General features: G+C 36.2%; 1 protein-coding gene and 1 non-coding gene across 2 annotated transcripts in view; one reads left to right on the top strand and one right to left on the bottom strand.

Annotated features, from left to right (window-relative positions):
• Window positions 1-27,432, top strand: part of EXOC4 (exocyst complex component 4) — a 643,761-nt gene that overhangs the window by 156,062 nt on the left and 460,267 nt on the right. Inside the window, 1 exon segment of the mRNA XM_015588393.2 lies at window positions 23,104-23,249. Within this exon segment, the coding sequence (XP_015443879.1) occupies window positions 23,104-23,249 (146 nt within the window).
• Window positions 4,408-4,514, bottom strand: LOC112478841. The gene has a single exon (XR_003045971.1). It is a non-coding gene; the product is annotated as a U6 spliceosomal RNA (small nuclear RNA).

Below are 27,432 nucleotides of genomic sequence, written 5' to 3'. Positions count from 1 at the left end.
TTTGCCTAGACCTGCGGTGTGCCCCACTGTACTCAAACCGATGGGGTTACTAACGTTCAGGCTGGCAAACCCCACCAATCCTCTCGTGTCATGACTTTTTATGCTTTCAATCCTAATTACTGCTCATCCTTGGTGGCCTAGAGTATGTGTGAAAACCCTCCCTCCCTTACAACATTGTGGGTAGAATCGTGTGTACCCCCCAAAAGTATGTTCAACTCCTAACAACCGGTACCTGTAAATGTGGCCTTATTTGGAAATAAGGTGTCTGCAGATATAATTGGGTTAAGATGAGGTCCTGCTGTGTTAGGGTGGGCCCTGATCTAATCACTAATGTCCTTATAAGAAAAAAAGACACACAGAGAGTATGCCATGTAACAGTGGAGGCAGAGGTTGAAGTGATGCATCTATAAGCAACTACCACAAACTAGGAGGAGACAAGGAAGTTCCCTGTCCTAGAACCTTGAGAGTGAGCATGGTAATGCCAGCATCTCGATTTCAGACTTCCGGCCTCCAGAGCTGTGGGAGAATAATTTTTGTTGCTTTAAGACACCTTGTTTGTAGTAATCTGTTGTTGCAGCCCTAGGAAACCAACACACTCCTCCAAAACACTGGGTCCTTACTTTTTGAACTCTCTCAAGTTATGTTTTCTGAGCTTTTTAAAGTTTGAGGAATTTTTTTTGTACACACTCTTTTTCCTTAATCATCTGTTGACAGTGTTCCATGGTCTTCTCTTATACAGTATTGCAGAAAGTATAAAGCTATACTCATTTTTGTTCTTTTTATGAGTTCCTTATTTGGCCTATTTTCTTAAAAATTTGCATCACAAATTGAATCTAACGAGATAGGGTCATTTCATTGTCAAAATCTCCTCCCCCAATGTGGTAGCCTCTTGTTTTACTCATGGCATTTTCCCCCTCAAAAGCAAGAAAATATACTTCAGGGTGTGTGTGTGTGTGTGTGCACGTGTATTCATGTGTGTGTGTGTGCATGCATGCACAGGTGCACCCATGTGCACACATATATATTTTTTAAAGTTGTTTCTGTAATTCTTGGATTGCATCTCTGTTCTCAAATCTTTATATCTATCATCTGTTCTCAGTCTTTTCAATCTTTGTCATTTTTTCCTGTCTATGTTTGGGAGAATTTCTTAAATTTGTTTTTTGCATCTCTGGTTTTACTTTATGGAATTTAAGTTATTAACCTATTGCTTTTATTGAAGCTTTCTCTTTTGTTACAGCATTTTTATTTTCCTTGCAATTCTTCTTATCTTTCCTTTATCCACTTTTAATCTTATCCTGGTATCTTTTCCTTTCAGCCTTTTTTCTTTGTAAAGAGTTCTTTTACTGTTGGAGGAGGCCGTGCGTTCTTTAAAGCTACTGAAGTTGTCAGAATTTATTGAAATTTTCTTGTTTCTAGTTTCTTGAAATTAATCTCTTGGTCACTTTGCTTTTCTTGTTTACTCATTTTCAAATGAGAAGTTCACCTAGACCCAATGTTTGCCAGCTTTTGGAATATGAAGACTGACTCTTAGCTTGTTATTTAAACATTTGGGTGCTAATGAAATCATTTTCTGAGTTTTACTGCTAAAAATGAATTTCATGTGTACACTTGCCTGCTTAGTTCCTAGTTTCATATAATGCAAATCTATTTCCTGGAGATGGAATCTTCAACCTCCATTTCTACTTGACTCCCTGATACATAGAGAATAGATGATATGTTAAAATAAACATAAATGCATCTTCCATGATTATTTTTGTCCTTATTTACAGTCTTTTACGTAAGAGAATTCTATTTGTCAGAGCCCCACTACTAGTCTTCTCCTACCTGCTAGCAAACTGGTTTCATTTGACGTGCTGTTTCTAATGGATGTAGAAAAAGAAGTGCTCACGTGGGGTGGAAAGCAGAAGGGCAAGGTGCTTCTCAGGTCACCATCTGCGTAATAGTGAGTGGTGCGCAGTTTGGTTGGGAGAGTGGAAAGGCTTTCTATACCTACTTCCAAGTGAGCAGACTCACTTTCCATTGGTACAGAAGTTAAACCATTAAGTTTCGACCTTGTCCCATCAGCCTTGAATTTAGTGGAAGATATCGTAAAGATTCTGGCAATAATTGTGTGTGGACATAGAGTTTTTCCTATTTATCTTATCGATCGATCGATCGTTCGGACATAGAGTTTTTCTTATTTATCTTATCTATTGATCGATCGATCTATCTATCTCTTTATTTATTTTTGGTCTTTTGCACTCATAGGTTTTTTAGAGGGTATGTGGGAGAGATTGTGTGGGGTACTACTAGCCAAATACCATCTTAACATTTTAACTGGAAAGTCTGGTATTTATTTCTCATTTCTACACATAGATTTCCTACTGGCTTGTAACTTAGGGCAAGATCTTCTTTTAATCTTATTTTCTTTGGCTTTAAATTTGGATTTTAAATAAATACACTTAACACAAATTAATATAAATATTTAGATAAGTTACTAACATTTTACTTATTAAGATAACATTTTCTTTCTTGCATTCTTGACAAATGAATTTTTCTTTCATTCGTTTGATAGATTCATAGTATTTAAAATGTTTCACTTTTTTTTCCTGTTTTTTATATTTTATTCTCACTCATCCCCAGACATATTTCGTTTAAAAACCTTGAGTCAGAGAAAGCGTTATAGGGATTTGAGATGGTGACTATTCGTCAATAAAAAGCCATGCTAAGGACAGAATGAAATGGACCCCCACATATGATATTTTTTTCGGTAAGGCCTTCGGCATGCTGCTTGCTTAGTGTTTTGACTAGGTAGACCTGTGCATCCCATAGCTAACTGATGTGGAAAGAGGTCAATGATTTTGAATTGAGAAGACAGAGCTGTGTCCCAGGATGATTCCAGAGAGTTGGTGCCTTGCTATTATACTTTTTTTTTTTAATTGTTGTAACAAACACATATACTATACCATCTTAAGTGTACAATTCAGTAATGTTAATATATTCTCATTGTTCATTGCTTTTAAACCTTTTTCTCTTACCATTGAGAAAAGGCAAGGGTCTGATAATTGGTCCAATGTGCTGTGATTTGTTGAACAACCCAGTTTTTCCTATGAAGTTACATGAGAAACAAAGACCAGAATAATCAAACACACACATAAATGTACATACAATAAATAAATACGGTAAATTTAAGAAAGGAGAGAAGAAGAATAAAGCTTAGATTAGAAATCGTCCCTACAGGCCCCAGTATGAGTACATACCTCATTTCCTTGATTTAAGATACTAAGGAGTATAAGATTAGGAAAAAAAGAAAAAGTACCTTACTGTATTTTAAAACAACTGTTGATAACTATTTCTAAAGATATGTTATAATTATTTTAGTTATGTTAAAATGTGAGAAAATGTGTCCATGAGAATCTAAAAAATGCAGGCAAGTGTCATGTACGGTGATGAGAAGCAGTGAAGGTTGTGTCTGAGGAGAACGCTGGTGACTGAAGGGGCAGAACAGTGCCAGCAAACAGGCATAAAGGAGGGTCAGGAGTCATCTTGACACCCTCCGCAGCTACTGCTGTCTCCATAGCCCACCAGCCTTCAGCTCTTGCCCATTTCACATGTCCAGAAAAGCTAATGCTCATCGATTCTAGGTAATAGGCCTTTTTTTTTTCTCAAGAAAGTTATTTTTAACTAGGTTGTATTATTTCCACAATTATGGATTGTTGACAGCAACTGACAGTGTAAGCAATGTACAGGGTGGGAACATGTTCTCAGTAATGACAGACTAGCCATCAGAATGTTATAAATGTGAACTGCTAACCTTTGTGTTTGCCCTGAGCAAATGAGCAGTATATGGACATTTGAAATATATGTCTGTTTAAAATTCTGTCATGTGAGGTTATTTCTATTTCTATAGTCCATTTTGTATTTTTTACTTATGAAAAGTAACTTACAATGGTATCACCAGTTGTTCATCAATCTTCCCCTGTTATGTAAAGTCTGCCTGTGCCCACCCTTTGTCAGTCTGTAAATTTATCATGACACATATACATGGAATGGATTGTTACCTTTTCTGGGGGGAGAATAAACCATAAATATGAACGAGGCTTTAAAAGAGCCTAACATAAATCACTAAGAAAAATCTGTAGTAGACTGGAAGAATATAAAAACCACTGTGAATTATAAATAATACATCGGGCTATAGAAGTCATTTTATATGAAAGCAGAAATATATTCTTCCTACAATAAGGCTCAATGATTTTAATAACATTGGTTGACCAGATTCTACATAGAATATAGTAGAAAGTTCTATAGTAAAAATTCTTAGTGATAATTGATAGCACAGGGCACTGAGGCTTACTCGCTGTTGGAGATTGCATTTTGTATATTGCTATCAGCATGTCATCAAAAGAAATCTTTACCTTTTCTTTGACCTTTGCTCTTTTTCTTTTCATGAATTTGTGTGTCATCTAGGAGCAGGGGCCATGCCAATCTTCTCTGTATGATTCCAATTTTAGTATCTATGTTGCCAAAGCAAGCACTAGCATACAGATTTTTAATCCTTTAAAAATTAAAACTCTGTTGAAAATTTTAAACACTATATTTTCACTTAATTAAAGTCTTTTCTCTGAAATTAGTGATTAAATTTATAAAGCATCCAGAGAATCTCCTTAATTTTTTTTCTGTTGTGCCTATTTTAACAAGACTTTCCAAGGAAAGTAATTATGAACATATAAGTTAGTAACCTTTTAAACATGTATTAAAGAGAATATTCTATATACTTATCATCTCTTGGTTAATTAGTTGCTTTAGCAAACTTTTTTTTTGCTTTAGAAAATTTTCTTTAGAATATACAACTCTGACACAATTAAGAATAATATGTTAAATGTTAAATGCACAACTTTATTTTGAAAGCAGGATGATTTCTTTCTATATAAAAAGTGTTTTATTCATGTTGGAATTGAGCAGCCTCTGTGCAGGAGATGAAGAGAAAGTGTAAGACCATGCTCGTTCTTAGGTGCATCTTAGCTGAGATCAAACATATTGTTAAAGCAACTGACATTTCAAGACAATATATGATTAAGTCCTAAATTGCGTGTTTCAGGCTGCTTTTAAATGTCGATATTAAAGAAAACTAAAGACAGGCTACTATTACATTTTTACCTGTATTCACATGTAACTGGACTGAAAACATTAAATATTCATTTCCCAGATTTGGAGATGTTTTCTTTCATTCATTTCTAAAAAAAATTTTCTTCCATACTGAAATAACTCTTTAGTTTTATATTTTGTATTAGTGTTTTATATTATATTTTTAATTCTCCAACGGTATCTTCCTTCTTTAAGAGGATTCGCTTTGGTTCATTGTTGAGCTGAAGGTTACAAAATATAAAATTTCCTCCCAGCTAAAAATAGAGCAATATGAATTATTATTTAATAGAATTATTATCTTGCCAACTTTCAACTCATCTTTGACTCAACTTTCAGCTCATCAAGCTCAGGAATACTACCATCTAGATGTCTATTATTGATTTTTAGTTAGCGTATCTTGACTGACACATGAGGGAAAAAAGGTATTTTCTAAAGTTACGTTTAGGACCTTTTTTATTATGGAGAGTTCTAGGTTTCTTTGAAAGGTGTTTCAGAGTTGATGAATCCAAAAATTCAAGTAATGTGATTGCACACACACACACACGCGCGCGCGCGGGTGAGCTAGTGATTGTCCAGATAGAAAAGTACTCACTGAAAACTGCATGTTAATATGTATAATTAGCATGTTATAGATTTATGGGTTTTAATTTACTACTATTTTGATTTAAAAATTGAATGATTACCTATAGTCCTAGCAGTGTTTCAAGCAATAAGAGAAACAATTCCATAAAACGTAAGCAGTGCAGCTACTTCCCTCTTCATGTCCCAAATTATAAAAATATTATTTACCTATGATATTTATTAATTTGAAGATTATTGATTATAATAGCCTTATGCTCTGAGAATATAAATTATAAAAAATTAATTATGCGAGCAGCCTGTTTCCTTCCACGTTGGGCTAAACCGGAATGTCTTTGGTTGCTATGCTACATTTTGTATTCAATCTAGCTGTGTTTTGCCTTTCTCCATGGAAGTTGTTGTTTAAAGGTAAATACATGTTTTTCAGTTGAAAGAAAATGCAGAGAAAATGAAAGCAACTGTATCCCAGCCTATACATTGTCATTAACAGTTCTAATTTCTGCTTGCAAGTTATTGTAAGTGAATTCTGGAATCGCTGTAATTTATATGAGTCACCAGATTCTAGAGGGGTTGGTGTGGCTAGAAAATGTTTAGATAATGGCTTCATGGGTCCAGAAGAAAAAATAGCTGTACCAAGGCCAACAAAATAGGTACTAATTATTATATCTGCACTGCATAAGTACATCACTCGCAGGAATTATAAGTTCTGTCGCCTTTCTAGAGTACATCATCATAATTTATATTCATGCGACTGTATCATTGAACACCTTCAGAAGGGAAAGAAACTTCAGATGCAGCTACCCAGGTAGAATGGATAATAATAAAAAACTGGATTCTCTACTATCTAACCAATGTCTCGTGTGAGAAAATTTGGGAGATGACATAGATTGAGGTCCACAAGCTTCTATGAGCGGTGCAGAGAATCACCTTGTACCTGATGGTAGCTGTGCCTTCCCGAGTTCTCAGAGGTTGCTGTTGGGCTCCAGCTGCCAGCAGAATGCAGTCAGGTATCATATTGCCCAGGATAAAGGACACGATAGGTGATTTGAAGAACTAGGTCACTCCACATAGTGGCTGAATGACAAATTAAGGTACTTAGGTAGTGCCTCCCACGTAAAAGACACTTATAAATACTGTTTAATAAAGGAAATTACTGAGAACAGGCCAAAGACTGTATGAGAACAGAGCTGGGAGCCATGTCAGTGGCTGAAATCTCTACTCCAGTGCTGCTTTTGAATGTACACTTTTGGTGCAATGTTTATAATATTTAGTTTTATTTGCAGCGTTATTTGTGTAAGCCAAAGAGAAACTAAATGCTGTGGTACAAAGGAATGGAAGACCACTGAGCAATGCTTAGCTCCTTCAGGGCGTAAACTGTCCTATGCATCTGTATGTGTGCAGGGCCCAGCACAGTGCCTTGTGCTCTTAAATGCTTATTGAATGAAGGGAAACACCAGTGAGAATTTGTACTGGGCCTTGAAAAGTGATTGAATTTGGTAGCAGAGGACAATGAGATGATTTTTCAAGTTAGTAGGACTCTATGGATAAAGGCACAGATATTGGAATGATTTTGAGACAGACACACTTGTTTGATTTTGTGACACCCTGGAGAGGTCAGTCTGATTAGTGGCCTGTGGCGGATATTGTGGTGGTTGGATAATGGTTGACAGAAGGTTGTTTTCAAAGACCAGTTTCTGGGAATTTTGTGTTCTGTCTTTACTGAAGCTTTGTACTGATTATCTTATTGGGTAAACCTACTTGAGGAGAACAGGATACTAAATGCCTTATGGATTTCATCTGCATAAAAGCCATTTACTCAGATGGGATTGATTGTGCGTGTGTGCACACACAGACACACACACACACACACAGTAAAACACAGTGTAAGCTTCTTTGGAGAAATACAAAGGAGAATGAGACACTTTTCTACTGAGAAATTCTGTCTCACAGACTAATCTCAGAACTCCTGATCATCTGCCTTAACTGTGTCCTGTGGGTCACTCTGGGGCAGGAATAAGAAGCAAGCGCTGAGCTGAGCACGCCCATCTCCCTGTAGCCTAGAGCTTGTCACGCTGAGTGGCATCATTTTCTCATTCAGATTGCTTATTAAAAGCCTTATTGACACACAGTGGATTGACCCAGTGTAAAACTCTGAAACTTTATCTTCAGGAAGAGCGAGCTCCTATTCTAGTTTCAAGTTGATATGTCCCATTGTCGTGCCAGTTCTTGAGAGGCAGTCACAGATATTGCTAAATAAAAGGACCTCATAAATTTGGCAGAGGTATTTTCCAAAAAGAACCATTTAAAACTTCTTTCTTTCCCTGCTTCCCACCTTAAGTTGGCTAACCCATTATGTTGTATTACTTTTTCACTTATGGATTTCTTTAACACAGAAGCTTTGGTTCTATAGTAAAATTGGATTCGGATCATACAATTACTAGAAATAATTTAGTAGTAGCTGTGGCTTTGGTAGGAACACTGAAAACCCGTGCTTTAAAAAAGTGTGCTGTAGGTACTTTGTATTGAGCAAACACCAAACCTTTCTCAGACATTTAGAAGGAACAAAAATAAAAAAGAATTAAAAGCATAATCAGAAACAAAAATAGACAAATAATTGGATTGTAGAAGGAATTATTTTTTTCTCCCATAAGTGCATTCTTAACTTAAAGAATAATTTATTTTTACTGGCTAGATATTACACTCCAAATATTTTCCAATTTTGAGTTCTGCAGTTATTTTGTCTAGAGCACTACACAGCTGTTCTTCTTGGTCGTCGTTGTGCTTAGTAGTGGGTGGTGGTACCTAGCTCCTCTTAAGCTGGAGAATCTGAGATTGAGTATTAAAGCCAGAATGAGGACCTGACTCTGAGGTTTGGGATCTGTCATTTATCATACTGCAGAATACAAGCACTCGCAAATTCTGTGAAGTGCACTCCAAAGACATGGTTTTGCTTTTCAACTGTGATGACACTATAATTGATCAAATATATTCTTTCAAAGAATCATAAATTCTTATTGGAGTTTGAGGAGATGTCATGTTCATTTGTCAACATGTCACTCCAGGGACACAGGTGCAGCAAATTTATGGCGGAAGCACCTCGTGTTTCTCCTGAGCCACATAAATATGAAGCAGACTTGATTGAAGACGTGTGGCTTTAGATTACTCCTCAGATGGAGAGCAATTAAGATCTCTCTGTAGAAGGCATTTCACCGTGAGTCTCAGGTTTCTGAGCAGCGTAGGCAGGTATCAGGTCTGAGGGGACACCAGAGAAACTTTTGGATACCTGCAGATGCTGTCTCAGAAAAGAATACTAAGGGATTTCTTCTCTGGCAGAGTGACTACTGCACATCTTTAGTCAAGTGCATGATTAACTTTGACATTTGAAAATAGAACTTCATGTAAAAATAAGCATGGTACTTCTGCATCTTTAATTAAGATGTTTAGTTCCTGTCAAGGCTGATAGAGTCCCCCCCACCTCCACCTCCCCACATGAAGGGCAATATATTCTCAATTTCTGAAATTTTAGAAACCTGTACTTAACCTTTAATCGTCATTCCATTTACATGGAAATCTGATTAACAACTTTTAAAGTTCATGAGCTCCTGGTAAATGCAATTAAGACCTTTTTGGAGTTTGTTATTAAGAGCTGGCATTTAAAGAAGTCTGGGGCCCGGCTACTGTTGCTGTCTTCTCCAGAGCAGGCTCTCTTAAGCAATTAGCAGAGAACAAGAGGTACACGAATTGTACTGTATCGCTTCGGAGTTAACACGGTTGGTATTTAGCATGCTGTCTTTTTCTTTTCTGTGACTTGCTTCATGGCGTGAGCTTGTTACTGAGGGGTAGATTAGGGTCAAGGATAATAGGTGGCTCTGTGTCAATTTCCATAACTGGGAGAATGTGGCTCAGTTTCCCCTCCCTCTCATGTCCTGAAGTTATGTTTACAAACATTTACTCTCACTTGGTGAGGAGTCAGGTTAACCATCCTACCGCATCGCACTTTATCGCGTCTCTCTGCTGGATGTAGTAGTCGTTTTGAGAGTTAAAATTAAAAGATACAGATTTCGGAGAAAGAAATGATTCAGGTATGCAACTTCTTTCTAAACTCCTAGACATTTCAGCTATTCAGACATTTCCCTTGGGTCGTGGGGGCAGAAGGGAGGAGTTAAATATGTTGGAGCGGGTCGGGGTAGATTGTCACAAATTAACAAATTGTGGTATGCTGTATGAAAAATGGGGGGTAAATAGCCAGAGGATCCTATTGGACCATATGTGGCCAGTCTGGCAGGGTTTTTCCACTTGCTGATAGTATAATCGGACCCTCTGATGGAGGCGTATGATGTATTTCGTAGGCACTCTGCATAGCTCTGTGTTTACTGGCATTTAGAGGAGTGACAAGAGGAAATAATGAAACGAAGTAGCAACAAAGACAAATCAATAAAATATATTTCATATAACAGTACTATCAAAGAATACTCGAATCTTTACATGTTTCTGTACTGTTTGAAATTTTTATGAGCATATATTGCTTTTAAATAAAAGATCAAAATGAAGTATTCGGGGAAAAGTTAAGTTAAATAAGAAAACTCATCTAAAGGAATTAAATTTATGTCAGAAATATCAGTAAGTAGTTTTCCATTTTTGGACTCTAGAGTTTCTATATTTTCTATAAATGTACATACACCAGTAGTGCCGTTAATTGGTTAACCTTTTATAGAATAGGCGAACCTTAAATGTATAAGTTAGTTTAATCCCACATTTTGAATTAATATATACCATTTCAGTAGAAATAGTGAGTAATCATCACAGACTTATAATAGAATTGGATTTTTTTGGTAACGGAACTGATAAAATAGGATTACTTTTTATTTAACCAAGCTGTGAACATACACACATATATATATATACACAATATATGTATGTATACATACATCACCCTTGGATAGAATAATTTTGCTTATGTCGTAGACAAAATCTTTTACATATTTAAAAGTGGATGAAGTCTAGAAGTTACTCCTTCAGTTATAAGGGATTTTAGTTAAGGTATTTCAGTGTGAGGTGAATTTGTGGTAATACGGGGACATGTTGGACAAGGTGCTTTTTTGTCAAGTCATGTTGGAAGTTTAAGAGAAACATACAGGAGAAGTTAAATATACAGTGGTATATGATTAATTACCAAGTCTTGATAACCATCTGTCGGTCCTACAGGAATTTAAAGGATGGCTTTAGATAAATTGGTCACAGAAGATTTTGTGTATGTGGTAGGAGCTGACTGGTTCTTTAAGGAAGGCTAGGATTTAGGCATGTGGGAAGATCATTCTAGATAGGGATAATATGCATGTATTCATAGCAATGAGTACCTTACTGAATTTTCTATATACATGATTTATACAAAAGAGTATAAGATGTGATTAGATAGACTGAAACCAGATTCTGAAGAGCCTTAAATGGATTCCATTGAGAGCTTCGTCGTGGATTCCCTAAAGAAAGGAGCCACTTTGTCTCGGTATCCCTGTGCTTTCTATCCTCAGTGCCTCCAAACCTCTTATCTCCCAGCTTTCCTTCCCATCCTAAATGTACTTAACACAGTACCTGCCACTCAGTAGGTACAAAATAAATGTTAATTGGAATAAAAGGTGCAGATTCCGTTTTGAATGATCCATAAGCAGATATTTTTTATAGGTGTGTCAGTACTCACAGATTCCAGATAACCAACATGAAGGCGTCTTTAGTAACTGAACTGCTAATTGAAAATTCTGAGTTGTAGCCACTTAATTGAATAAACTATCTCCAGAGAGCAATTTGGGTCTTTTCCAAGATGCATTAACTCTTTCAGGTCATTAGGGTGGCACTTATCTCATTGGAGCAGACATTTAATAAATGGTATCCCTGTGATGTGAGTAAATTAATGTACCTCAAAAAGCTTTGATTTTTCACCATGAGTGTTGCAGTTCTACTCCGAGAAGCTCATGTGTGACTGTGAAACATCAATAAGTGGCTGCCCTTTGGAGCATCGTACTTTCAATTTAGGTAACCTACTAGGGAGCATCTACTTTGTTCAAGACACTGTGTTAGATGTTAACAGAAGACACGAAGAAAAGGCATGGCCTGAACTGAGAGGCAGGAGAGAAGGCAGATAGATACCTACAAGATAAAATCCTTGAGAGATACAAGCTGCCGTGTAGGTTTTAATGAGAATGAGACATCATAGTTAACAGTTAAGACGGATCGTAGGGACCATGACTTGATCACACAACATGCTCATTCATGTTTGTTCATGTTGTGTGTGTGTGTATACACAAATAAATATGAACAGATATATGTATATATATACATATATTTACACATATAATGGTAAAATATGAGCTAGATCAATCAGCATTTTTATTTTTACAATTTTCACAAATATGCCCCCCCTTGCTCATATTATATGAGATATGAATTATTAATATCTGGTGTTGATGTGCATTGAGGATGTGAAAAACAGGAAAAAAAAACCAGCATCTTTTGGAGAGAGATCTATTGGTTGTCTGATAGTTTGAATTTAGGTGTCAGCCTACTGGTGGGAGATAGACCTTCAGACAGTAAGGAGGATAAGAAAGGTCTGTCCTCCCCAGCAACCCTTGTTACACATTGAACTCTGTTGTGAAGATGGAGGCAGCTAGTTGTTATCATAAGACAAAGGTTCAGTGACCTAAAAGACCTTGCAAAGAGAACTTTCAGCAGAAGATAGTGATAATACCCCTGTGAGAAGATGAAACTTTGCAGACGTAACGCCTGCCTCCGCCTCCTCGTGCATGGGCTTGGTGTTTTCTCTGGGCACGTGGACTCTGATTTGTAACATTCGAATGGAGCACATGTAGTTCTTTAAAATCAGTCGAATTATACTTAAATTCATTTCTCGATCTCATTCCCCACTTTTGACAGATGGAAGAGGTAATTACAAGCTGGGGAGAAAAGGATAAACTCAGATATGACAAAAATCCTTGGGACTTATTTAGGGAATAGGAAATAATCTAGTTTAACCAAAAGGTAATTATTTTAAAAACAACAAATAGGAACTAAGGTTCCAGAAGTCAATTGGAGCTGCGGAAGGTACTGAATATCAGTAAGGAGACAGAGGCTTGTTTTGCAGGCTAGGAGGAAGCCATTGAAGGGTTCGAGCAGAGGATCGATGATGTTTAACTGTGCATTAGTGAGCTTAATCTGGTAACAGGTTCTGGGATAGATTGTCATGAGAAGATTGAGAGATTGTCGTAAGAAGCTATGTGAAAGATAATGAGGAACAGATTTAGAGGGATGAGTGTAGGAATAAAAATATTTGAAAGAGGAAATGGACATGAGATGTGTAGTAGAAAATCTATGGGATTTGACAGTTGCCTTGGAGTATAAGACTGAGAAGAGTCACAGCTAACTTCAGATTTTGACCTTTGAAATCCAGACACTCTTGCAGGCAATGGCACTGCCTACCTGGAGCTTGGGAGGAATTATGATGATGCAAGGAGATTTGGGAATCATGTGACGAGAACGTGGAAGAGAATAAGAGTAAAGATATTGAGTATTCACCATGTTAGGAAGGAAAATATGGCAGTCAAACTCACTGAGGTGAAAGAAAACATTCTAAAAGTTTGGAGAATGAATATTAACAGAAGCCTGAATTTAAGTGATTGAGGTCTTTGTTGAAGAGAGAAAGGGAAGAGGAAAGATGGAGAAGAATGATAATGGAAAGATGAGGATACGGAAATAACTTTATATGTTTAATAACACAGGTGCTTGTTACGCACCAGGCATTATTCTAAGTGATTTACAGCATTAACTCATTTAAGCCCAACAGTAGATCTATGGGGTAGGTAATAATATTATTCCTATTTTGAAGATGAAGAAACCAAGATTTTGAGGCAAAGAAATGTCAGCAGATTTCCGAGTCTCATTCTCAGAGATAATATATATATATAAACTTATGTGCTATGCATTTAAATGCTATTTATTTTCATTCTCATATTAATTCTACAAAGTAAGTTTCTGTTATTACTCTTATTTCACAGTCAAGGGAAATAGGCTTAGTGAGATTAAGTAACTTGCCAAGGTCATAGCTAATAAGTGGTTGAACTGATTTCTAGCACAGACTTTTTATATTTCTGTATTACCCTCTCATTTTACAGTTGGGCACATGAATCTCTATTTTAAAGTAGTTCTGCAAGTGATTCCTATGTGTAGACTAATCTTTCCAGAATTTCAGCACAAAAGTTGAAGGGAGAGGTATGTATTTGTTGGGAGGAGATAAAACATTGTGGTTAGAGGGGAGAATTCAGAATTGAAGATCTTGGAGGCGGAGTATTTCTAAAGGAGAAAGGATGTCAAGGAGTAAGAGAGTAGAGGTTATTGGAATTGAGACTGAGAAAGACTGATGAAAAAAGGAGTCATTTGCATTGTGATGAAACATTAAGTGTCTCGGGACACAGTAAAATCATAATGCCAGTAGCTGAAGTTTTTTTGATGGTGTCAGATAATCATGGAGCTTTGTGGTCATTTCGATGAGAAAAAAGAAGAAAGTATCATAAATAGGTAGAACGAACTCTGAGTGAAGTGGTCAGGGAATACATTGAAACTGCAGTCGGGAATGTGCCATTGGACACTGGACCGCTTTTGTGTCTTCCCCCAGCATGGCTCTTGTCTTCTATGTACTCTGAATGGGTTAGAAATTACAAACCATCAGAATGCTATGGGACTCAACATACATGGAGGAAAGATTGACAGAATCGAACACAGTGGAAAATTCAACAATTATGGTTTGAGATTCCAATACTTTTTTTCAAGAATTAATATAACTGGACAGAAAACATATAAGACTTGAACAGCACTATCTAGCACCGTGGCTGAAAGTGGCATATACTCTACCAAACACCATCAAAATACAGATCATTTCACATTAGCAGCATATTCTCTATGATAGACCATCTACTAGACCATCAAGTAAGCCTCAATACATTTAAAAGGATAGAAATCACACAAAGTATGTTCTTTAGGCACAACAGAATTAAATAAGCAACAGGGAGAAATTTTGGACTTCTCAAATGTTTGGAATAAAACAACAAACTTCTAAATACACTATTGGTGTAAGAAGAAAAATGGAAAATCAGCAATCTTAGTTTGCACCTGAAAAGTTAGAAGAAGAAAAATAATCAGACCCAAAGCAAGCAGAAGGTAGGAAATGATAGATTAAAGTGAAAATAAATGAAATTAAAAAAAAAATCAGAGAAACAAAAATGTAATGAAACCAATGTTTTTTGAAAAGATCAAAAACTGATTAATTAAAAAAGTGAAATCTCAAAACAAACAAACAAAAAAACAAAATCAAGAATGAAAGAAGAAGACATCACTATATACCCTACAGAAATTAAAAAGATTAAAGGAATTATTATGGACAACTTTATGCTAACCAATTAGACAAGTTAGATGAAATGGAAAAATTTCTAGAAAGACACAAATACCAAAACTGATTCAAGAAGAAACAAATATGAATTGTCTTAAAACAGATAATTAAAATTTCTCCTACACATACATAAGCCACAAAAATGTTCTGTCAAACATTTTAAAGACATAATACCAATGCTTTGCAAATTCTTTCAGAAAATAGAAAAGAGGAAACACTTCCCAGCACATCCTGTGAGTCCAGTACTACCCTGGTGAAAAAGTAAAAGACAACAGGAAACTGTTGAGCAATATCCCTCACGAACATAGATGCAAAAATCTTGAACAAAATATTAGCAAATCGAATCCATCAACATACAAACTGTATTCTGTACCATCAAGTGAGATTTGTCATAAGATCAATTAAAGTACTATACCATATTAATAAAGGACCAAATCCACATAATCATCTCAGTACACAGGAGTGCACTTGACACCCATTGATGGTTTAAAAACAAAAAAAAACCTTCAGGAAACTAGTCCTAGAAAAGAACTTTCTCAATCTGATAAAAGACTCCATGAAACAACCTGCAGCTAACATCTTAAGGGAAATTTTTGAAATGTTAGAAGTGTTCTAAAATGATTATGGTGATGGTTACACAACTGTATGCATTTCCTTAAAAATTGTTGAATTGTACACTATATGGGTGCATTTTGTGGTGTGTAAATTATACCTCTGTAAAACTGTTTTAAAAAATATGGAATAAAATCAAATTACAAATATTCAAAGATATATGACTCTCACAGTATCCTTCAGAGACCATATAGGCGTATACTTAACAGTCCTAATAGAAGTTAATCTATTACTCATGGGAATCCCATTAACATTATTTCCCCTTTTACAATTATGGATTTGAGGGTACAAATGAATATGAATACTCGTATGCTTCATAAGGGAGTATATTCCAAATTTAAAATTTATTGTCTCTATCAAATCTGTTCTTCCTGCATTCATGATTAGTGTTCCTGGAATCACAAGTTTTTAGTCTTGCAGATGTGCAGTCTTTCACCCATTTTTATTTCTCCTTTCTTTCACAGAATAACTAGTTAAATTTATTTTTTTCTCTGCACTGACTCTCTGATGTATCCCTTTATGTACAATCTCATTAACACTGCTTTAGTTTAAAATTTTTTTTTTTTCTCTTGAACTATCTTAGGTTTTCTCTTCTCATCTCCCTCCCTTTATAGAGTTTTCTTAATCATTTATTTTGCCTCAAATCCCATCGCCTTCTAATCTGTTATTTTATATGCTGGCAGATAATTAAAGTATACTTATCAACATTTTATTTACCTATTCAAAACCCGTTATTGCCTTGTCATTTTGTATTTGATTTCAGTACCTGAACCTGGCATTAAAGGTCCTGATTGATACATTTGCTCATTTGCCACCTTTCCAGGGGTACCTCTCAGTCTTCATTTTTATGTTACCTGAGCTATTTGCTGTTCACTAATGATGCCCTGAATTTCCCCATCACTGTTTCTTTCTTTGTGTTGTTACTTCTGTAATTTTTTTTATTTTAAGATTATGTGTCCTATAGTGTCATGATCTTGAAATTTTGTTCTCATCATAAGTAGGATCAATCTTGTCCTACAAATATTCACAGCAGTTTCTTTGTCCTGATGTTTGCCACTTTCTCCCTTGCATTGCACTCATTCACATGTGTCTCTATTACTAGGTAAATACAAATGAGGGAAGGATTGGTTGGCTTTAATTAATTAAAAAACTTTTATTTATGTATAGCACAATTCATTTTTTTAATATTAGAGAATTTTTTTCGAATCTTGTGTTTATATCTAGCACAATGACTTGCATATTTTATGCATTAAATATATGTTTAATTAAAAAGAAAACTCTTGAAAAGCTATTAAAACTGAGTTTTCCTTGTTAAAAGCTCTCGTGTTGAGATGGAGGGAAGAAATCTAAGCATGAGCTCTTTGCTCAAGGCTTTGCTGGTCAGGTATTTGATGCAGGACCTAAAAGTACATGGGTACTCTTGGAAGTTTTTTGGTTTGTTTCACTTTCAACACTGAAGAACTGTTCACAAGACCATGCTAATAATGGTGTTAATTATAAAATTGCCATTGACAATGAGTATAATTAGGCAACCATTCTATTTTCAAAATGATTGTTTATTTTTCTTTTGGCTTCCTTTACTGCAGAATATTTTAGCCTTTATACATTAGGGAAATGAGACTGCTGTATTCAAAAAATACGCTTTTCTTTTTTTTCTTTGTCATTAATATTTCATTTACTGGCAACTTTATGGGGGAAATCTGATAACTTTTAGTAATTCTGAGTGGTGGTCCTAATTTAAAAAATATTGGTACGTTGTTTCGACCTCTGTTGTAATGATCTTTGGAACCAAGGTGATGGTTTGAGGGGTGTATTTTACTGATTTTGCTCTTCCGCCTTCTCTTCATTTCTCAAATCCCTGACATCCTTCTATCTGCATACCTAGACCTTATCAACTTTGTCTAGTAAGACGGTAGTTCTGCTTGGGTTCTACCCTTCCTTGCACCATGGAAACTGGGAAGTGCTCTCTGGGAAAAAGCCAGAGGAACTCACCTGTGTGCTTCCTTTCTTTTTTCAGGGATTACAGCCACTAGTTTCTGCCTAATTTGGTTCCTCTCTAGGGCCTTCAAATTCTTATTTTTGATATGTTTCTTCAGCTTTTAAAATTATTATCAATATGTGGGTTAGTCCGCTGGAAGCTACTTTGCTGTACCTGGAACTCCTGGGCATCTGTATTTGAAAAGGACAAATTATTGAAAATTACAGTATTTGATGCTGGCACATTCAAGATATTGCCCAAGAGACATGGAGTCTGAGTTCGTAATGGGAGCTTGGTGTTATTTATTTATTTATTTTTCACTTTGTTATTACTCTTAACAGAAGCAGCAATCTAATTTTCAGATTCATCAATGAGGACAAATACAGTATAGCTTTGATATAAATCATTGAACATTTAAAGTTAGTAGTCAGGAGAATCGGTTTCCACTACTTCTGTTGTCATGAGATACCAGGGTTCTACAAAGACATATTTGTGATATAAATGTCCCTAAATGCATATTAGTACCTATTCATTTATCCATAGGTATGTTAGTGAAGAAACAAAACCTATTTGAGCTGTTATAAGGAAAAATAAGGAAAATGTACTAAAGGCTATGAGGATGTATATCGTGGAACCCAGGGTAGAATATCTAAGACCGTATCAGCAACTGGATTTGAGACATATAAAGCCATGACAAACAGGTTTACAACCTTTCACTTCCTCTCCTGTGGGTCCATTTCTCTTTCTCTGGCCATCTAGTTTATTCTTTATTCTGCCTCTCTGCAGATTGGTTTTCTTTGATTTTCTATCCACACAGTAAAAGGTGGTTGTCCCAAAGAATTTCCATCTCCTCACTTATTGACCGGCAGAGACTGTATCCCACCAACATCTTCCCGGGAAAGTGAATCTTATTGGCTCATTGAGGGCTGGCAGTCCACCTGGTGGAAAAGCTTCTCACCAAGAGGAGAGATTCCAGGGTAAAAATGGCTACCAGGGTCAGTTTGGCCACGGAACAGTTCTTAGATGAGGAGAGGATTTTCTAAGCTGGGAAGTTTCGAGAAAGGATCTACCTACCACATTAAGTACCTAGAAGCATCTGGTGTTTCATTGAGTCGCTACCTGGATAAACAGAGAAGCTGAAGAAAGGGGACGTGTCAATTTTAAGCTGGAAATCTCCATATTTATTTTTAGAAATCTCTGTGTATAAACACAAGCAGACACAGGTAATGTGTCAAAGAGGATTAAATGGTAAATGAGTGATGTCACCAATGTTATATCAAGTTATAAATCTCAAAATTGTGGCCCTGCTTTTGTACATCATGAAATTTTGGACTAGCATCTTAGCAACTGCTAATTAAGTATTATATCAGGAGATGCCTGACCACCCTAATTTGTATGTTTTTTAAAGCATTATATTTCTTTGCTTCAACCACAGAACCATCCAGCATACCAGGTGTTCAAAAAATATGTGAATCATGACCTCACTGGGATATATAGAGTTTCAGATGCTTTCCAACTGTGTTTTTATATTTCTTGTCTTTGGTTTTACAAATTATTGCCTTTTAAGTTAAACTTAAACTCACCCATAAACTTTGACTTTTAGTTTTTGAACTCTTGATCAATAAAAAATAGCAATTTCTGGTATTTAGAAAAGAAATGAGTGTCTGAGATGTGAAGGAATTTAGAGCCAGCAAGAACACAGGGTTATCTTCTGCAGATTTTCTATGGGCAGGATATATTTGATATTATGTGTAATGCCCTTTGCCCCAGAATTCCAATCTTGAGTGATTTTTCCCAGGCACTCACAGGTGAGTGCTTAGGATATTCATGGACAATTTGGAAGATGCAGTACATTATCCACAATGATATAGAATCACCAAGAAATTATGTGGTTGTATTTTAATACCAGATGTCTGATATTTGTTTCAAGACTTTGTAATAGAAGATTTAGCCTAATTCATTCAGATTTCAAGCATCTTATAAATAGGAGCTTTTTTTTTTTGAGATATTTAAAATCACTTTTGCCAATTTGGGTGTTGAAATAAAACTTTACCTGTTTTCAAGCAGTATTTTCCATGTGGCGGTGAAATAGTATTAGGAAAAAGAAGCAAATACATCACAGAAATAAACAACCTAAAGCTTATGATTAAAATCACACTTATCCGTTTTTGATTTTACTTCTATTAAAGATGTTTGTACTGAGGACTCATTTATAGGGCTCATTCTATTTTTAAAACTGTCTCTCATTTGCATATAATATATATCAAGCCTTCTTACCACATACTATTTAAATTTCAGTGAGTCACTTTTTTTTTTTTTTGATTCTCTGATATGTTGCATGGCTCTGTGGTAGGAGTAAAGAAATATAATGTTTTAAGGATTATAGCATTTAAATTGGGGGTGGTCAGGCTTCTTTTCATCAGATAATAACTAATCATATCAGGTGGGTTTTGACGAGTACTTATTGAATGATGTATAAAACCGGTATTTTAGGAGTTCTGAAAAGGGGACGGCTGGCCTAGAGCAGCCTGGGACGGAGTCATTGAAGAGAAAACAGTGGAACTGTTTTTGGGAGGGTTTGTTAGGACTTTTATTTTAGGAGAGAGGATAATCTAGGTTGGGCATTCTAGAAATGAGAAGGCCCGGGCATGTTCAGGGAAGAGCTAAGTGGGAGATTTTGAGTGGAGTGTTGGGTTGGTTGCGAGGAGAGTGAGACACAGTCGGAAACACATCCTGAGATGAGATGGTTGTACATTACGAGATGAGTGGCCTTACGGTGATGGCAGCAGCAGTGCTTTAGGAAGATCACGCTGTCGACGGCGCATGGGAAGGACTAGAGATGAGAGTCAGGAAATTAAATAACAGCTGTGTGAGTCGAACTAAGACGGTGGCTGTCAGAATGGACAGGAAGGGGCAAACTGATGGATTGTTGAGAAAGAATAATTAGTAGACTTGGAGACCAATTATTTTATGGATACAAGGGGTAGGGAATGTATTAAAAGATGGTTCTGAAGTTTTAAACCTGAAGAGCAGTGAGAATAAGAAACTACTAACAACAACAGCAACAACAAAAAGACAAGGAATTACTGATGTTATGGGAAGAGGATTTAGGTTTCAGAATTTAGGGTTGATTTTCATCATTGAAATATGTGACTGTCAAGCAGTCACAGATGTGAGACTGGAGCTTGAGAGAGAAATCCAGAATAAACTACATCATGGTAAAGGAAATAATATGTATGAAGGCTGCGTTTTGAAGTTTGGAACCTAAAGACAAAAGGGAAATAAGATTATAGATAGATCGTGAGGACCGAAGCAAGGTATTTTGTTGAGAGGTAGAAATAGCACATGTTTGAAGATAGAAAGGGAGAAGCCAGTGGATAGAAATAGAATAACAATGCCGAAAGGTAGTAATTGAGGAGGCTTTGTTGATGTGGAGAAAAAGAACAATGATCTTAAATACCAGGGTTTTAAGGATGCTGGTTAGTTAAGCCTTTGCCAGACAATATTTTATTGTACAAGGCCAGTCATTGAATTATGAGGAAGACAGGTAAGTACCTCAGAAGAATTACTTGGTTTAGTGTATCTTCATGCTTTGGTAGAACTATCTCTGTCATTTTGGTGTTAAAACCAGTGAAAGAAGTGCATTTATAGACATATTTCTATGTTATATCAATTTGATATTTCTGTTCTTGTTTACTAACCTGCTTTTGATTACAGAAGCCTGCCAACTTTATTAGCATCAGTGAAAAATATACAAATTGAGTTCCTCAGTTGAGTTGCTAAAGTAGAGACCGAATTCAGTCTCTCCCTGATGATCGAGCAGTTTGGGCAGATGTATTAAAGTCTATTTACTGCCATTCTCATTGGCAGTTTTTATGCTCTTAGTAAGAATAGAGTGTCATGGGGGAAGAACACAGGTTCTGGACTCAACTAAACCTGGGTCGAAATCCTGGCCTGTTATGCTTCTTTTGTTTTTTTTAAGTAAGACTTTATTTTATTTTTTTTTAAGAGCAGTTTAAGATTCACAGGAAAATTGAGGGGAACATACAAAGATTTCCTATTAACTCCTGTCCCCACCAATGCATGTTGGCTACTTTCTATATACCACTAATTCTCAGTTTCTTAATCTCTAAAATGCAGATAGTAACTCCTACTTCATAGATTTCAGGATTGAGGAACATTATGTTTTTAAAATATCTGATATTTGTTAAGTGCTCAGTAGTGTGTACGTGCTCATATTAGGACATAATTGCTTTAAAACTTACATGGGGTCAGCATTATGTTTACAGGGTGCTTTATAAATGTTTTTTTGATGAAAATGCTTAATATGGTCTTCAAACTTGCATTGAATGAATGAATGAATATATACAGACATGAATGAATAATTGCATGGACCTTGAGTCTTGAAAAAGCTTTTATTTCAGTCTTGGGTAGAATTGCTTGCATATATGTACCATACCACTTGGGTATCTTAAGAATTTTTAATGTGAGTGATTATGGAAATGAATTAATATACTTTAGTTGCAGGTTAGGTACTCTTAGGAACCATGATGATTTCTATTACAGACCTGCTATTTTCTTTCATAATATTGGGAACTTTGTAGAACACTGGATTTGAAAATACACAGATAACAGTTGATTCTAGCCCAGGCCTACACCTCCCGAAGCTCTAATGTGGATTGATTTTATAAGCAGGACCTGCTGGCAATAGTTATCTTAAAAAAAAAAAAAAAAAAAAGCTGTTTTGTTGTTTCTAAGCTCTTAAGGTCAGTACTGGCCCTAGAAATTATTTGCAGGGCTGTGGCCTAGGAATCCTCTGAGCGGTTGGTTAGAGCACTTGCCACTGTGCTGTTAGAGGAAGTGTGAGGGCATGGGCCCGGGGCCAGTGCCTGGAGTGCACTCCACAACCCCTGAACCTTCTCCTGGGCCTCATTTCCTTTTCTATAATCCGAGAATTTATACGATAGAGATAATACATCTAAATGGATTTGCTCCTTCCCTGCAACCTAGTAAGCCATCAGTAAATATTTTGGCATTGCGGCTGATGCTGGTGTAATTTGAAATAATGAGGATTAAATTATGGCTCAAGGAGAATATTAACTCAGCATAGTGCCTGACACGTAGTAGACCCCTAATAAAAATGTTCTCTTCCATATTCAAATGCACACCACACCCCGTTCCTAGGCAGAAAATAGATGACTTTCTGGCTATAATGAATCTTTCCTCAGATCTACCACTAGGAATATGAATAGCCAGGTTAATATACTTCTGCATGTCAAGGAAGGATAAGGTTTTAGAATTAGGTTTTTGTGGTTTAAAATTGCTTCTCCTAATAGCACATCGTAAATGTGTGTATTAAACTGCTTATCTGATTGTACAGATGCTGTTGACTGAGTACTTGGATATGAAAAATACTCGAACGGCCTCTGAACCGTCAGCTCAACTGAGTTATGCCAGCACTGGACGAGAGTTTGCAGCCTTTTTTGCCAAGAAGAAACCTCAAAGGCCAAAAAATTCTCTTTTCAAGTAAGTATCCCTGTTGGTAAGAAGGCAGGTGTCAAAAGTGTTAGATCCATGTGGGATGACTTTCTGCTTTATTGATGGCCATTACTTCACCCAGTTAAAGTTGATTTGAAATAATTTATAGGAAGTGAATATATATTCAGGTTTTTGTACTTTTGTTTTCTACCAGGGGAAGTGGCTATTTTGGAATATGGTTACTGGACTATCTAGAACTTTTTAAAAAAATTGTGGGAATTTGTTTCTAGAGAATTTTATATGTAATGAAGGGAAATGAAACTCTCCAGTTGTATCTGGGGAATTTATATGAAATGAAAGGAAATGTAGTATTTCAGTATTTGAAAAACCCCAAGTGTCAAGAAACAACCTTTGTTAATAAAGTTATGTAAATCTCTCAGGCTACGTAGTATTGGGTTTTATTTGATTAAATAAAGGAACAATCTGGAAAATTTTTTTTCTAATTACTAACCCCACTAGGCCATGTATCCTAAGTGTGTATCACTTGGTAACAGCTAACAGTTAATGTTATTATTAACTTTAATAATAACAACAACAATAATAGCTACAGCTGAGTGCTAACTATGTATCAGGCACTATTGTAGATAAATTCCTCAAAATAATCTCAATTATACGTAATTCAGATTACATCAAATTTTAGCAGCTGGAGTTCTGATTAATGCTTACTGAGCCCTTACTAAGTACTAGCTGAGGCATTAAGCCATTTTCATGGATTATCTCATTTACTCATTAAGACCCAATAGGTATGAGTTCTATTTTTGATCCTCTTTTGCATGTAAAAAAAAAAATTGAGGCAAAAGAGAGGTTCAGTAAATTATATAAGTTTACATAGCTAGCAAGTGTTAGAATCAGGATTGAAATCTTGACAGATCTATGTGTTCTTTTAGAAGTTAATGGATATTTAAAAAATGTAAATCTAAGCATGTAAAGTGACTGCAGAAGTATCATCATAGTTTTTTGAGTAGTTTGAGGCTTTTATTGATTCACTTTGGAGATTTTTTTTTCTCTTTTAATCATGGATTCATAGAATTCTTAATCATTAAGGAAGTTTCAACAGTTCATTTATCTTGTGGTCTAGAGAAGAGATTTGCTATGCCCACAGTGGAATAAAATTGATTCTGTTTATTGAACAGGATGTTCCTCACCCCCGCCCCCCCACCACCCCCAACACACACAGTTTTATTCAGAGGTTAGATGCAGTGTCAGTAAAAATGCTTTAGTCTGCAAGTAACATAGAACCCCAAATGAACCACAGGACAGTTATCATCTCACACAGTAAGGTGAATGTAGATGGTTCCTTAATTCACCAGTAGAGAGAGTATCAACAGAGATCAAGCCCTTTTCATTGCGCTGCTTCATTTCCACGCCAATAAAGTGGTGATGCCAAGGAAAATAGGGTGTGAGTCTTCCTGAAAATCTTTTATTTTAATTAGTATGCTTTATTTTTTATAACAGTTTTAGGAAAACCAAACAGTTAATACAAAGAGTGCCCTTACATTCCCTGCTCCCACAGTTTCCTCTATTATTAACATCTCGTATGAGTGTGGTGCATTTGTTACAAGTGCTGAACTGATATTCACACATCATTCTTAGCTGAAGTTCATTGTTTACACTCTGTGTTGTACAGTTCTATGAGTTTTGAGAAATGTATAAAGTCATATACCCACCATTACAGCCTCATACAGAATAGTTTCACTGCCTTAAACATCCCATTCTTTGCTTGTTCATTCCTCCTCCTTTTCTCTGCTCCCTGAACCCCTATCTTTTGACTGTTTCTTTAGTTTGCCTTTTCCAGAATGTCTTACGGTCGGAATCATACAATATGAAGTCATACAGATTGACTTCTTTCACATAGCAATATGCACTAGAGGTTCCTTCCTGTCTTTTGTGGCTTGATAGATCATCTCCTAATATCACTGCATAATATTCCATTGTGTGCTCTACCAGTTTGTTTTTCTGTGCAACTATTGAAACACATCTTGGTTGCTTCCATAAAGCTGTTATCAACATTCTTATGCAGGTTTTTGTGTAGATGTACCTTTCAACTCATTTGGATAAATACCTAGGAGCATGATTACTGGATCATATGGGAAGACTATGTTTAATTTTGTAAGACACCACCCAGCTGTCTTCCAAAGTGGCTATACCATTTTGGATCCTTTTTTTTTTTTTTATTAATAATTATTACTTATCCATTAATTTTTCCTGCCAGTGACAAAGCCCTTCTGCAAGTTTTCCTCAAGAAAACTAGAATTGAATTTTATGCCCATTCCTAAGCCAGCCACTGGTGAGGGGAAGCAGACCATGAATGAGATTGTCTTAATCCAGTCAGGGTTCATCTCTGGTGACAGATCATGAGCTATAGGGCGAGCCACTTTTCCTGAGCATAGGAAAAAAAATTGCTGAGTGAGGAGGGAGCAAGGAAGCAGAACACCCAGAGAGAATAGGAGCTGTGCCAGCAGGCGAGAAAGATGGTGGAAGGAGGGGTGGTTGATGGAGGCACTAAGACTGCCTCAGATGCTGCCTGTTAGGCCTCCCCCCACCACCTTGCCCCAACAGTCTAACCCCAACAATCTAAATCTAGATATATAGGTTTTTAGGTTTCATGTTCTCTGCCATCACCCCTAACTTTCAATCTCAGACCACATATACCTTTTCAAACATTTAGGCAATCCTGAAATTGTGGTATTGGAAAACATAAATTGTTGAAAATGAATAAATGAACTTAATTGTTATACTTTTATTATTATTGCATAGTAATAAAAACTCATCACCCACACAGAATTAGGCTATTATTATAGATCTGCCTTTTTAAGTCTTGTTTATACCATTAATGAACCGGTGAGCCTCAGTGCCTTTGCTCATAAAATAAGGAGGTGAGACTGAATCATCTCTAGTGCCTCATTTACTGTAAAGTTATATCAATCGTGACTTGTTCCAAACATAAAAAGGATTCCTGAGTAGCAAAAATACATCAGGTCATAAAGGATTAAGATTTTGGTGAGCTGTAATCTGTTTTTATCACATCTATGAAGGACTTTATGACTCTCTTTAATTGCCCCTAGTCAAGGTTAATTAAGTGTGCTTAAGTTCTCTCTTAGTGTATAATGCGTGCCTCTCTATTCTTTGCTCAAGAGTTTATTTTTTTCCCTTGTCATTTATGATCAATAGCTGTCAGCATGCTTTTTGGAGGTCAGTGGCTTCTTTTCTGTACTTGACTGGCAGGTGGCACTTTAAGTACCGCATACTTTGCCTTCCTTTTGGCTGCAGTGTCCTCTTAGTTCTTGGCAGGGTGCAGAGAAGGGATCAAGTAACCCAGTGTATCCCTCAGACTGACATTCATCTTATTATTCATCTTCCTTGTCAAAGAATGGATAAAGAAGGCACAGTTAAGAAAACGATGGCGTTCCTTTTTTGTTGCCAGAGACCTGTTCCATCATCACTGTTGTTCTTTCATTATGTTGCTGTTTACCCCTTAGTGGAAGGAATTTTAGAAGGATTTCTCCTGTTGGCCTGTTATTCTGACTTTGACGATCTCAGGTTTGAAATGGAATGTCTTAGCACATCACAGGATTTACTGTTTGATATAATTATACTTTTAACTTTTTTTTAAACCTACAAGTTTCTCTTAAGACTGTGATTTGTTTTTGCTTTTATTAGTTTAGTTTTTAGAGACCCTTTCTAGATCGCGAAACTTCCCCCATGTTTCTGACCTCTGAAACAATTTCTGGGTAGATATGACTAAACATTCTATAGCTTGGTATATTTGAGAGCATTTTATGTGGCAGGTGGCCAGTCAAAACCCTGGCAGCTCTTTACAAACTATTATTTTTAGGACTTTTAATTAGAGACCATAAATGCCTTGCCTCTTTGGTGCAGTTAGTCAGCAGTGTTTCTAGCATGCCTTTTGTACTAGTCCTCTATCTGGAGGAGTTAGAAAGACAAGGTGTCTGCTTTGAGGAGCCAGGATTTCTGTGGTGACAGCTGACAGTCACTAATGGCTGTTGAGCTGGATAGTAGGAAAATTAGAATGACTATAAGTTACTTTTGTTGATGTGTGCGTAGGGATCCTGGCAAAGGATCTGGAGATAAAAGAAAGTTGTGACAGATCAGACTTGTACCAGTCAAAATGGAAAATGGGCCAAAGATACGAATACTTTTGTGGAAGAGC

Source organism: Pteropus alecto, unplaced genomic scaffold (genome assembly GCF_000325575.1).
Source record: "Pteropus alecto unplaced genomic scaffold, ASM32557v1 scaffold22, whole genome shotgun sequence".
NCBI lineage: Eukaryota > Metazoa > Chordata > Mammalia > Chiroptera > Pteropodidae > Pteropus > Pteropus alecto.
The sequence above is the reverse complement of the archived record's forward strand: the minus strand, read 5'-3'. Positions and strand labels throughout refer to the sequence as shown.